Genomic DNA, 14,976 nt, shown 5'->3' on the forward strand with positions numbered 1-14,976 from the left:
AGGAGCTTATGGTAAAGATAGCGATGGAGGAGTATTATCAAATTCGTCAATATATGCAAATCTTGAATCAGGTACCTTAAATTTACCGGTCGAAAGAAAATTGCCAAATTCTGAGCTCAAAGCACCTTTCGTCTTTGTTGGTGATGAAGCATTTCCCCTGCGGCCATATCTAATGCGACCATTTCCTAGAAGTCAGCTAAGGACAGATACCCAAAAATCATATTTTAATTACCGCCTGTCTAGGGCTCGGATGGTTGTAGAATGCTCATTCGGTATCATGTCTGCTAAGTTTCGTATTTTACTGAAAGCTATCGAAACAAAAGTTGAAAATGCTGTGCTTATTGTGAAAGCCATAACTATGTTGCATAATGTTATAATAGACATGGAAGGATACAAAGACACATCAACTGACAATATTATAGATGACGTTCCTACAATGAGAAACATACGACGTTCCAGAAGTAATAACCATCCATCTAATGCAGCAGTTCATATAAGAAATACATTTTCTCAATAATTTAGCGCAGAAAAATAATATTTTAGTTTGCCGTGTGATTTAGTTAGTGAATTACGTAGGAAATACAGTTTTGTTTAATGTTCTACTATAACAGTCTAATTATTATGTTTCTATTATAATTAAGTAAATAATGTTGTGTTTCATTGCAAATATAATACAGGGTGATTTACAGTGGAGGAACTTATGGGGCATGTTTGTCAAAAAAGTCCACCACTGCTATAAATATATAAATTCATTTAAATAATTATTTAAAAGTAAAATTATTATATTGTGAATATACTTACTTGACAATCCAGTACAATCGGCTACTTCATCCCAAGCTTTGTCTATTACCATCCGGTTTCTATAATTTTTGTTAAATTTATTCCAAAGAACAGGTCTCTTTTGCACTTCTGAAATTAATTACTCCATATTAAAAGTCGTCCGGGTCAGCCTTCTCTCGCGTCAAAAATCAAACTGATTTTCTAGCATAATAAAGCGGGCGGAGGTGAGTACCCGTCCGCAACGCACGTTGATCATTTTTAATCAGGCCATCACCACGTGTTTAGCACTTTTGTTTTTTTACCCGCCCGCCCGCGTTACTCGTCTCGCCCGTAACGCCCGGATTGTCCGTTCAATTAGGACATGGCGTAAGGCCCAGCGCCCACAGAAGTGGTATTGGCTTATGGCGTGGCAGTGGTGTGGCACCGACGTGGCAGCGGCCTGGCGTTTTGACGCCTACTAAAGTGGCACAGAAGCAGCACACAAAATGCAAATTTAGTCATTACTACAATGTCGTCTTCAGAGGACGAAGATGTTCTTGCTTTAGTGCATTTAAATAATATTCAAAGAAGACGATATTGGGTACATCCTTTATGGAAAAAGAAAAACAAAAAATATGGCAGCTTTAATGTATTTAAAGAGCTAAATCAGTATCCAGAACGGTTTCAGTCTTTTTATCGAATGTCTAAAGACTGTTTTACTCGGCTACTAAACATAATAAAACCAAAAATAACTAAAAAGAATACAAACTGGAGAAATTGTGTTAGTGCAGAAGAGCGATTATTAATAACTCTTAGGTAAGTAATTAAATAATAACTGTAGAATACACTAAAAAAACATTATAAAATTCATGAATAAATTTTATTATGAAATTTATGAATATGAACACATGAAGACAAACATAAAAACTAGTCATATGAATACCCTTGAGACTGCGAAAAACTAGTAGTATATTCAAAATCGGTTCCATGTAATGTTTGTAGTGTATGGTATGTTCGACTTCTATTTTCGTTTGCTGGTTGATTTGACGTTGTGATATTAACCGGAGAATAAACTTGTATATTGGAAGGGTTTGAGGAAGATTCGCTAAGCGGTGAAATCATTTGCTGAACATTAGAATTTGATGTCTGATTTTCTTCTAAAATTTGTTTGTTTCTTTTGAAAATATTCAAAAGCACTTGAATTGACTTCTTGCAAAGTAGGGTATTTTTCTGTTTCTTTCTTCTTTTTTGGTACGTGCACAGCTTCTGAACTACTTTTTCCCCCATATTCATTGGTGTCACTTAAAGGCGCCTCTAATTCACTGTCAGACTTGCTCGAATCAATTTCATTTGCGATACTTTCTTCTTGAATCATTTTAGTATTCCCCAATGATTTTCTTGATTTTGTGAATGGTTGTAAAAAATGTAAATTTTCAGCTAAATAGTAGGGTTTGATTGGTTTTGCTGAGGATCCCGACGGAACTTTTTTATTTAAATATTTTGTAAAACTTCCCCGGATATTTTTCCATCTATCCTTGCAATCATTTACTAAAACAAAAAAAAAGTTTTATATGCTGCTGGTTTATGTAAAAAAAAAGTCAAAAACATATTCTGGAAACTTTTTTTTAACAGTTTTTCCTTTGTGTCGTTTCAGATACTTTGCCACGGGCTCATCTTTCAAGTCCTTACAATTTTATTTTTTAAGGGGACATACAACAATACGAAAAATTGTTTATCACACAGCTAAGATGTTATGGAAAACTCTACAGCCACAGTTTTTACCAAAACCGACTAGTGAAAAATGGTTGGATATCGCTGAACGCTTTTATAGTCTATGGAATTTACCTAATTGTATTGGGAGCATTGACGGCAAGCACATTAGGATAAAAGCACCCCCAAATTCAGGATCTGCATTCCACAACTATAAAGGTTTTTTTTCTATAGTGCTGTTAGCTGTTGTCGACGCAGATGGCTTAATTATTTCTGTAGATGTGGGTGAATATGGCCGCAACAGCGATGGGCGTGCGTTAAAAGAAAGTAAATTTGGAAAGTGTCTGGTTCGAGGAGAACTTAATATACCAGATCCAACTCCTCTACCTGGTGAAGATGTAAATATTGGTTTTCCCTACTACTTTGTAGGTGACGAAGCATTTCCGCTCAGAAGCGATCTTATGAAACCATTTGCCCGCAATCAACTTACCAATGAAAGAAGAATGTATAATTACAGAATTTCTCGGGGACGCAAATCAGTGGAATGCTGCTTTGGTATGTTAAGTACTAAATTTGGAATATTGCAAACGCCCATCTGTATGAAAACGAAAAGGATTGATATAATAATCCTAGCAATATGTGCTTTACATAATTTTATTCGTATTTACGATGGAATTTTTTCCACACCTAAACAACCAAACAATATTCAGCACATACCTGTTCAGGATTTGCAAATACAAAGAAACACTCCACAAAATTTAAGAAATCGGCTTTGTAACTACTTTTGTAACATTTCTCCCATTCCAAACCAAGGATATTACAATTTTTAATAACTATTTTTTATTAGGTATTACAATACCATGTTACCTCTACTACATTTTTTGAGTTGTAACTATAACCTTACTTATTATAATAAATTATTGGATTAAAAATTACCTGTTTCCTTAATTGTTTTCGAGATTTCATTCCAGGCAGCATCTTGTGCAGTTCTGTTGCAATAATCAGGTCGATTATAATCATATAAACATGGTTTTGATTCAACTAATTCGACAAAGCGAACATTAAATTCAAAATCATCCCGCATTTTCATGTCAAAACTATGAAAACATTCAAAACAACGAACGAGATCGGACTGGCATGCCGCTTTCCATGCACCACTAGTGGTTACAATATGGCGTGCCATTTCTGCACCGCTACCACGCCATCTCAGTGTGCGTTGCTTAATTCATTTACATTATCTTTCTATTGCCACTCGCCAGAACCACGCCGCTGCCATACTTCCGCCACTTCTGTGGGCGCTGGGCCTAAGACTGTATAGACTAGAAAGATAATCGGTGAGTACAATAAGACTACAAGAGGCTGATGAGCAGTTTAGAGTGGAAACTGGATGAGCTCTGGAAGCGAAAAAAAATCTGTTGGAAATTTAACGTCGGTAGAGATCAGCAATCTTTCCAACGATAGACTGTTAGAGGAGATCTCAAGGCCTGCCCTGTGTATTCTTCTGACCTCAACCCACTAGATTTTTTCCATTGTGATTAACTGAAAAGTTTAATCTACGGGCAAAGATAATGCGGAGTTGCACCCATGTAGAAGCTATTCCCAATATGTTTCGAAGGTGGATTAAATTAGTGTGCAAAATAATAAATACTTATAATACTAATACAAACGGCTCATTTGCGGAGATATGTTTATTCAACAATAAAATTTGCCGGTATATTTTCGGGACACTCTGTATATCATTTATAATTCACTGAAAGGAAGGACAAAGCACTAAATATTAAACAACCCTCAGTAGTTAAATTAATGGTCCTCCTACCCCAGCGAATTTGAGATGCTTTTGTTTCCGAACCCTTAGAAATTTGCGACAACTTTTCTTTCCGAAAGTGTTTACCCTTTTTTCGTTGGTTCATCAATCTCGGTTAAATTAATAAATTCCAACTCTGTAAAGTTTTTAGCAGCTTAAAAGTTGCTCGACACGTTTTCACAATATAGTTGCGATAGAAATTAATAAGCAGGGGTATTTTCCTTTAAAGTTCAATAGCGTAACGAAAGTTTTTTGTTATGTTGTTTAGTCGGGGCACTGTGCAACCGAAATAATTTCTGTAGAGGTTTATAAAACCAGTTTTTTTATAATCAAAGGGGATATAATTGATTAATAATTTTTTCTTTGGAATAAAAATCTCTTTATTTAATTTTTGGATGGAAATTTATGAAAATGATGAATTAAAGAAATTATATGTTCTTTAAAATGGGTGCTATTTTTCAATTTATCAGTATGGACTCTATGTATGTTATAATACCAATAAAAGGGTGCATGTTACAGTTGTAGCGTTTTATTTTTTTAAATTTTTGGTTGCTTTTATAATGTAATACTTTAATATTATATGAAAGTAGTACTGATCGCGACATCTAGTGAAAAGTCGGTTAATGACCTTGTAAAAAAAATAAGAACTCCTAGATGGCGTTAGCGGCTCTTCATTTTGAATTTTTAAGCAATTGATTGGCATCAGGTTGTTTTTCTCTCTCTCTCTCTCTCTCTTTCTCTGACAAAAATGAATTTTTATTTGTCTGTCCTTTGTCATTGGTCACGTACGACATGCTCAAGGGGCAACTTTTTATGTATTGGCATTTTCGATACCGGGCTGTTGTTTTCATTGTTTTTCCTGTTATTTGAATACTTTGCCTTTTGGGATTAGATTGATTTCCGTACTTAAGGCTACGGCCAAACTTGCGACCTGGTCGCTGCGACAGAAACGTTGCGATCCGCAACGTGGCCGCGCTTATAAATCATTTCAAGTTCAATGATGGAAGATAATTTACTGTTAGCAATTATTGTGTCGAGGTATTTAAAGAAGCGAAGGACACGAAAAAAACAGTATTCAAACATATAACACACAGAGATATGAATTTGTAATACACGTTCGTTGCTTTTCTCAGCATTATTGAGGTCATCCCAGTTTTGGACTACAGTACTACTTATTTCGATCCACAATTTCCCCTTGATGTCCCTATTAGACTAATCCTTTAACTTTGTATTCCAAAGGAGTGGCCGTATTTGAATTTCATTTATAAATAATTCAGTATCAAACTTTTTTTTTATTTCACCTTACACACGTTGATAACTCCATAGCTATCAACACATTTACGTATCCTGTTCTTCCATAGCCTGCTCTATTTACAGAAAAAAAGCAGACTATAGTTCTTCTAATATTGAATGCCGCGTTACATTGAATATAATGAAGAGCGTTTTTGTAGCGGCGTCTCAAAATTTTGTATAAAATCGTTTCCAAAATCAGTCGCTATCGCTGATCGCAAGTCTAATTCTTGTAAAACTGGACCTGCGTGAGATTATCCATCGAAGAGGTACCCAGAAATTGCGTTTTCGCTTTCGTTCCAAATGGTGTGGTCTTTAGGTTAACAAGTTTAATTTCTCGAGGTTGGGATTCGACCTCATGGCAGCACTAGCCATGTAAAGTGAAAAATTACTTTAATATAATGTACAATATATGTTACACTTTATAAAAGACCCTTCAACATCCTGAGGTAAGATTGATTCCTATTCTTTGTAAAACGTTTTCTCATGGTTTTTAAGGCCGCAAGTTTCACGTCTTAATTTTAGGATCTTAAGCGAGGTCTTAAGCCGAGTCTTAAACGAAGTATTAAGGCTTAAGGTAAATCCCAAGACCATCCCGAGCCATCTCAGGTGCTGTTTCCATTTTCCATCATAAATTGGACCTTTATCAGGATTTCTTACTTTTTCTTGCTTGAATCTGCACAACATGAGTTCCTTTTATCAAACCAGATAAAAGGAACGTGTAAGCAATGTTACGATTTCTGATTTGTTATTGTTATTTGGATTTTGGGACTAGTCATATTAGGTAATTTATATCATTCAATGGCTCCTTATTTATTAATTATTGTCTAGTGATTAAGGTTCTTTCTTGGCAATTTACAATGTAATGTAATTTGCATATCTATCTAAATAATAATTTATTCAATACCTTCTAATTTCATTATTCTGATTTTCATATACTATTATATGTAAGCAACCACACTGAAAGGTATATTTATTTTATTCGATTTAATATATATATGGTGTACAGTGTACTGTGTGGTAAGTTGCTGACTTTGGCCAAAGGGTAGTTACATACTCGCAAGTTATTAATTTTTTTTATGTTTTCTAAAAACAGCAAAAACTTCAGTTTGGAAGACAGTAGAATTCTCTCTCAGCAGGTATGCCCTGCTGGTATGTGAGACAGTGCAGCAGTTCTATTATTCTTTCTGGAGCCACTTATATACCAGATGATCCCCTTACTTAGCAGTGTAAGCCCATTGAAGTGCTATCACTCCTCTTTGCCTGCGTTGTGAATCACAAAACCCTTGCAATCCACAGTCTCCGGTGCCATACAGTAGATGCCCATCAGAAGAAGAAGAAGACACTGCTGTGCGGCCTGTGACCAGATTTTTGCATGTCTAGTCCCACCAGCACGTAATTCACCAAGGACATAGCAGTTGTCTTTTTCGATATTATTAGTTGATTCGGTTAAACAGTAGACGCTGTAAGAGCACGTCGGATTAGTTCATTCATTGTTATATACACATCGTGAACCACTCAATTTATTTACTAACCAGAGAAGACTCCAAAGAACAAACGGCGGAGAAAAGCGTCGACTCGCCCGCTATTGTCAGTGGGAGCTCAACCAACGCCGGAATAAAAAAGAGGAGAAGCAAAAAATGGACCTATCGGACGGATACCTAACTGATAGGTCAACCAAAAGCGAGGACTACAAGAGATCGAAAAGTAGATAAGAGAGAGAGCGGGGTAAGACTCCTGAAAATTCAAAAAACCCTCATCACAATCCTGCATCGACCCCAGACTGTCCAAAACACTTAACACCCCTCCCTTGACATTCTCTGACCTGGGAGCTGGCAAACCGACACCTCAAGGTGCGGAGCTGAGGCAAAGTGAGGATCGCATAAGGAAACTCGAGGAGGAAATTGAAGAAAGAGATTTGCGAATTGAGAGAAGGGAAAACGAGATTTACGAGGTTACTCAAAACTCAAAAACTCAAAGCTCACCGAGAAACTACATCTATTTGAATACAAGATAAACTCGATTATCTCAGAAAAGCATTCTCTCAAGACGGTGTTGAACCATAACAACGCCCTTACTAACAAAAACACCAAACTCGAAGAGCATCTGACGGTGCTGGGGGGTCTGGCTAGTAATCAAAATGAACAAAAAAAAGAAAAGAACCAGGAAAGATGCGGGCCTGTCTCCGTATACTATACATGCCCCTAAATAACCTTTCCTTAGCGGGTAAGGGGATAAGCGCTGATCCCAATATAAACAATGTCCAAAAGGTAGTATTAAAAGACACAACAAACTGGGCCACAAAGTACAAACTATTTTGTGAAAATAAAATAAACATCGAAAAAGTCCAAAAGGATAGATTGGGATTAGCGCTTTTCCCCAAAACACCCAAAGACCATAGAGCACTTACAGGACTTCTCAAGGAAAAGGGAATGGAATTCCATTCCTTCTTCCTTGAAGAGGACAGGAAACTGAATGTGATACTGAGAGGACTTGATCAAATCTTCAAACTGGAAGAAGTGGAGGAGGAACTTAGAAAGATGGGGTTCGAGCCGGAGGAACTGGATTGGTTTAAAACCGGCCCACGCCGCAGAAGGCCTACGGACCTCATCAGGTGCTTCATCCCTAAAGAGCAAGAGATTGAAAACCTTTTAAATATTAGGGTCCATGTCGAGCGCTTAAGGACCCGTACCATTGAGAACAGGAAGCGAATTGGGCAGTGTCATCGCTGCCAAGAATATGGTCACGTCATGAGCAATTGCAACGCAAAGCTGCGTTGCAATAAATGCAAGGGCGATCACTTTTATGTAAACTGTGATAAGAACAGAGCAACCCCGGCAGAATGTTGCAATTGCGGTGGCGACCATGCGGCGAGTTATTGGCGCTGTTCAAAAAACCCAAACATAAACAAACAAAAAAAAGCTTCGCTGAGACCTTGAGAAAAACGACCGACACGGACTCGACGAGCCAAAGGATGGCACTTCATCATCGCTCATGAAACGTCCCGAGTTTTCTATCAAAAACACAAACTTCTTAAATTTTCTAAGTTTGCCTGATGGGATGTTGGAAAAAAAATCGACAACCTGATGGCAAAACTTGAAAAGTTAAACTCTAACCCGGCGATTAAGCTATTGCTAGGAGTCGAGGTCTAAGTTCTCACAGTATTCATTCGTTTCCTTCTTAGTGTGTTGAAATCCAAATTCCCATCCGTACTATCCACATAAACTCCACATAAAACCCAATCCAAACGCCAAAAACCTACAACATTACCAAAAAGCACCGTAAAAGACCGGTTACGTTCACAGCTCCGCCCGACCTTTTCTTATCAGCCAAAAGTTCCGCATTCTGAGGGGGCGTGGTCTGCTCCGCAGGCTCGCGTCCAATAACATCACATTCAGACCTTATAAATACATGCAACTTAACCTTACCCAAGCACCTAGATGCGACTCAGAATCATAAAAAGATGGCGCCTAATCTCGATGAAAGTATCATCTTAAAAAACCGGCAAGAGCCAAGATGCTAGTCCGGAATAACAGTCCAAACATGCATGTACCAAGGACATATAGTGTACGCGCAGTCTTTATTGTTCCGAATTGCTCCACCAGCTCCAATAGCGGAAGGCTCAACAGAGTTTATAGCGCTCTAGTTGGTGCCTTTCACATGGAAACCGTTATGCTGGATATGCGTTAGAGTTTATCTAGTTGGGACCGGATTTTTCCTTGTTTTCTCTGTAAATGGCACTAAACGATGGCCGATGGTATGTAAGAAAAGCTTTGACTATAGATTAATAAATCCAGTGAAGGATCTTAGGGGATAGACCTCAGTTGTTGCCGAAAACTCTTCTGCAAGCCCATAGCACATAGGTGACCTTCTTAATTCTGGTGTCTGCGTGATCGTACCAGAAGAGTTTGGAATCTAATGTGATTCCCAGAAATCAAACTGTCCTGAAGTATTGCAACTCTACCCACAGACACAAGAAGTGGTGTGCCCCTGTTACATCTCCTCGTGAATAGTAGGAGCACTGCTTTTTTGGGGTTGATTCTGAGACCCTTTGAGAGACACGATATGTTTACTATACGCAGAGCCCTTACCATCGGCCCTACGCATGTATACACAGACTTACTAGGGTAGGGCGTAATCTACAAGGTGTGATTGATAGACAGAAAAGCAAATCGTACAACCCAGGGTGATGGAATGCCTGAATACTGCATATGAGGGTAATTTTGATAAAAATGTATGTTTGTAAATCTGAACTAATGTGCGTTCGTATTACACGATATTTAAATAAATGAAAGGCCCAAATTAAGCAAGTTATATATATATATATATATATAATCCCTCTCAAGTTTATATATATATATATATAAACTTGAGAAATACAGAAATTTTCAGAAAATCATTCGCATATAACGAAGGAGGACCTAAAAACGTCCACGCGGTCAACAAAAAAGAGCCGAGAGTCCAGTTGCAGTTGTTTGCCGTCGTGGTCGAGGCTGCCGAGGGCCCCGGGGGACGACCGTCGACCCTCCGTTTCTCTTCTGCGTTTGCGGTATCAACTATAACCAGAAATATAGAAAGAGTCAACCGCAGAAATGTATTATAAAGGACCGGTCAGAGATTAAAGGAATAACCAGTGCGGAAAGTTACAAATCCGATCCGGTCCAATTTAACGCTATAAAATACACATAAGATGCCGCTGGCTGCTAGACCAGCGCCGCTTTGGGACCATCTCTTTACTCTTCTCTTGCTCAGATTGTGTAGGAGGAAAAATATTACCAGATATTTCAAGAAGTTTTATTTGTTTTACCATTAGGTATGTAGACGATTATAGGAAGGTAATTTAAAATAAATAGTCTAGTAACAAATTAAAGTAATTTTCAAATCCCTATTGTTTTGGGTCCTCTTTATTTATTTATTTATTTACAGTCAAGGCTCTCTTACAGACAGACGTCGCTGTCCACGTTATATACGCACGTCATATCACAAGTATAAATTAGTAAACAAGTTCTACATAATAATACTTACAACTACGGAGAATTAATTCTAAAAATTACATCACAATCTAGAAAAAAAATACCCATGTAGTTTAATCAGGAAGCCGTCTTAGTACGGGTATACACGATCCGGTTTCAACGGATGCGGTAGAAACGGATGCGTTTCTACCGCATAGGATATACGCGATACACACTGCGTTAAAAACGGATAGGTATTAAAAAAAATTCAAAAATTTGATTGCTTCGAGACTTTCATCGGGAAATAATGTTTTCATTGCAAGATTCTTCATCAAGAATTATTTGTGGTCTTGAAGCAAAAGATTTTTTGCGAGAGTCAGTATAACGTGAAAACATTGAAGGCATCCATATTTTGAAAGTGGTGTAGAAAAAAATCGACAAATTTCATACAAATATTCGGCAGTATCATGATAAGTTTTTTAATTATTACAGAATGTCTAAAAAATCATTTGGCGAATTGTTGACTGTGTTAAAACAAGATATATAATGTAATAATTTGGGTGAAAATAACTAAAAACGCGCGTTACAACCGGAACGTATATCGCGATACATTTAAGTACGTGTGTTGGCTAGGGACCATCCCGTCATCCGTCGTCCGTTGCTACCGCAGCAAGCTGCGTTTCTCTTCCGTTGATGCGGTACTAACGCATCGTATATCGCCTCCCATTTAAATCTATGTGTTGTCGTACCAATGCGGTACCGCTGCGTTTCTACCGCATCCGTTGAAACCGGATCGTGTATACCCGCACTTAGTGCGGGTATACACGATCCGGTTTCAACGGAGTAGAAACGCATCCGTTTCTACCGTGTGGGATATACGCGATACACACTGCGTTGAAAACGAATATGCACTAAAAAAAATTCCAAAATTTAATTGCTTCGAAACTTTCATCGGGAAATGATGTCTTCATTGCTAAGAATTATTTGTGGTCTTGAAGCAGAGGATTTTTTGCGAGAGTCAGTATAACGTAAACATTGAAGGCATGGTGTAGAAAAAAAATCGACAAATTTCATACAAATATTCGGCAGTATCATGATAAGTCTCTCAATTAATACAGAATGTCTAAAAAAATAATTTGGCGAACTGTGTTAAAACAAGATATTTAATGTAATAATTTGGGTGGAAATGACTAAAAACGCGCGTTACAACCGAAACGTGTATCGCGATACATTTAAGTACGTGCAAGATGCGTTTGTCTTCCGTCGATGCGGTACTAACGCTTCGTGTATCGCCTCCTATTTAAACCTATGTATTGTCATACCAATGCGGTCTCGCTGCGTTTCTACCGCATCCGTTGAAACCGGATCGTGTAAACTCGCACTAAGGTGATATTGTCGATCGCATTGATCTTGACAAGAGACGCCTAGGTTTGACCGATTGATACTCGCAGCACAAAAGGACCACTGGACTGCAGGCGTATCTGAAACTTTTTCCGATTTTTTCCGAAATAAAAAAAGGGTATTTTTCCGGTTATAATGGTTACAGAAAAAATGTCGAAAACGCTAAATTAGTACCCGAAAACTCACGAAAAGACGGAACGAAAAAATTAATGCGTGTGTACTTGTTCACTCGTCGCGTTCGTGTGACATTTTCCGTCCCAAAAATGGTGTAAACCCAATTTTAGGGAAGGATTCAGGGAGGCTTACCCGTTTGATAACCCATATATTATGTTTCCAATAAAAAATTTGAAAAAAATTATCGAAAAAATCTAAAATTATCGTTTTTTACATTTTTTTCGATAAATTTAGTTTGATTTGACAAAAATTAAAGTACACAGAAAAATACATATTTTCAAATCGAGTAATTAGATATTCTTATTCATATTAAAATTACCGATTCTTATTTGGAGAAAGCCTCCTTAAAAGAAATATTTCAAAATGATTAATAAAATTAATTCATATCCTCAGTACATACAGTTCTTTTCTTTAATGTCCCTCCCCCTCTTTATTTTTTGAACGGATCAATTCAAAATATTGAAACTTGAGGTAATGCAATTGATGAATGAATACTATGTTTTAAAGCAAAGTTGACAGATGAAAGTGTCGAGATGGCTGCTGGGCGCCATCTTGGAAAAAAAATTAAATGGAAAGGGTGATCTTGTGGCACATCATTTTAAAGCTCCTGACGAGACTTTATAACCCTAAAATATAAATTCAATATCTTTACCTACTACAAAATGATGGTACATTTAATAATTACCTGAATACATTAACATTTAACTTGTTATATCGAATAAATACATTGAGCTCAATTGAGAAGATGCTGGAAATAGTTGCCTTGAACTTCTCGCCACAAGAACAGTCGGTCCGAAATTTCACACCGAACATTTTCAAATACACTAACATCGATATTTCTACAAATATTCGTTATTGTCTGTCGTAAATCCAATACTGAAGCAGTTTCAGTTTCGTACACCTTTTGCTTCAAATAGCTCCATAAAAAAAAGTCTAGAGGTGTCAAATCTGGCGATTCCACAGGTCCTCGACGGCCAATCCTACGACCGAGGAAATTGTTATCTAAATAGTTCCGAACTTGTCTGGAGTAGTGTGGTGGAACTCCATGTTGCTGGAATACAATATCCATATCGAATTTATTAGGATTCCCCTGTTAAATTTTGTTCGATGAATAGAGGCCCCACAATACGGTTTCTCAATATCCCTGCCCAAACATTTATTTTTTCTGGATATTGAGTATGTAGTAATAACTACAATTTTATCCATGAACATTACCGTTGAAAAAAAATTTACATTCATCACTAACACAAATATTATGTAGATAGGTAAGATGCCGTGCAATGGTTTCCGTCATAGTTTCGCAGAATTCTGTTCTTCGATCAGGGTCATCTTCAGTTAACTGGTGTACCATTTGGATTTTGTACGAATGATACTTATTCCTTTTCAAAATTCTCCATACAGTAGAAGGCTAAAGCTCATGTTTATTCGCGACGAAGGAAGTTGATTGTTGGGGACTAACTATCATCTCACCAATTATTTGAACTTGCTTTTCTTTTGAAATGGACGAACGTTCTGGGGGCTTTTTGTTGTTTACACTATCAATATTTTCTACAAATAGGACGATTCGAAAATCAATCGTTGAAAATCTTTTCGGTTTCGTAAAAGTAGCACCGTAAATAAAAATCGTTTCGATTTTTTCCTTCCAATGGTCATTTTTTCCTCACATTGCTCACACAGTCGATACCAGCGTTCAACATCTTCATGACTGTTCAGCCAGTAAAACCGTTCTCTCACTTTTCCCAAGGTCTTACTAACTCCAAAATGTCGTCCGCCAACACCGTCACGGACAGCTTCAAGAACTTCTGGAATCCGCTTTCGACTGTCAGATATGTCTTTTCTTTTCTATCTACGTTCTCCCAGACTCTCTTTAACAATCTATCTTGTATAACCAACGAATTCCATTGAGACCAACAAGCATATTATTCTGGATTATATTTGATTCTCGGCTGTTCTTGAGCGAGGTGCACGGGTTTTATTCTTTACATCAGTAAATTGCCCCATCAGCTCGAATTTTTCCCACTAATATCTGTATTGCGGTCTGACAAGGTGCTTCACGACGACTCAAAAATGTTTGAGTTTTACGAATTGTCTTTGCCAAACTTTCACAATTTTATAGTGAGTTTTAACAATTCCAATACGTTGTTGAAGCGTGTATCGTTTCATTTTTAATAATGGCGTGAGTTCTACTTGTCAAATGTCAAAAAATGACAGCTTCAAGGGCGACATCTATCGACCCCTATTTCAGCAAATATTTTCGGCATACTCGTTGTTTTCTGCAAATGTTTCAAGCCTGTTTCCTCTATTATGTGTTTGTACTAATCTAAACGGTCCAATGAAAGCTATTTTCAACCTACTCCAATGACATAAATGATGTAATATAACCCACAAGTCGTTGTATTACATCATTTATGCTTTGCTAGTAACTTTCGACTTCCTCTTTTTCTTTATCTGCATATTTACAGGCTGACCGTTTACTCGGAGTAGCATTTTTATGTCTCACATGGGGATAAAATTAGACACACATTGGCTAATATGTCTTGCAACTATTATTCCATATTCCAGCTTTTCATCTGGTGTTCCCGAATAAAATACTGTGATTTCTTCTTTGTCTATAATTCCTACTCCTGGCCATCTCGTCTCCGCTTCCCATTATATCTATATTCATACTCGTCTTGTCTATTTTTCCTGCCTTTGCCATGGTTTTAACGTTCCAAGTACACATTTTAATACACTTTGGTGGAACTGTTTCTTTTCAACGGTCACTCATAACTGTGCCCCGAAGATTCGAACGGGAGACTTGACGTGGTGTGTATTTTCTGGAAATTATTGATTCCCATCAGCCAGAAAATTGAAAATGTTCCAGGAATTTTCAAAATTATTCCAAGT

General features: G+C 37.3%; 2 protein-coding genes across 2 annotated transcripts in view; one reads left to right on the plus strand and one right to left on the minus strand.

The window, feature by feature from the left end:
* The window catches only part of LOC126744359 (membralin), a 430,191-nt gene that overhangs the window by 313,850 nt on the left and 101,365 nt on the right, over nt 1-14,976 (minus strand). The gene's annotated exons all lie outside the window — the stretch shown is intronic.
* Nucleotides 1,153-3,722, plus strand: LOC126744361 (putative nuclease HARBI1). The gene is made up of 2 exons (XM_050451738.1): nt 1,153-1,575; nt 2,414-3,722. Exons 1-2 carry the CDS (start codon nt 1,289-1,291, stop codon nt 3,297-3,299), a joined length of 1,173 nt encoding a protein of 390 aa, XP_050307695.1. The 5' UTR covers nt 1,153-1,288; the 3' UTR covers nt 3,300-3,722.

This window comes from Anthonomus grandis, chromosome 14 (genome assembly GCF_022605725.1).
Source record: "Anthonomus grandis grandis chromosome 14, icAntGran1.3, whole genome shotgun sequence".
Taxonomy (NCBI): Eukaryota; Metazoa; Arthropoda; class Insecta; order Coleoptera; family Curculionidae; genus Anthonomus; species Anthonomus grandis.

Coding starts and splice junctions, on each gene's coding strand:
- LOC126744361 (XM_050451738.1), top strand. CDS start 1,289: ATGTCGTCTTCAGAGGACGAAGATGTTCTTGCTTTAGTGCATTTAAAT. Junction 1,576..2,413: donor CGATTATTAATAACTCTTAG/GTAAGTAATTAA, acceptor GTGTCGTTTCAG/ATACTTTGCCACGGGCTCAT.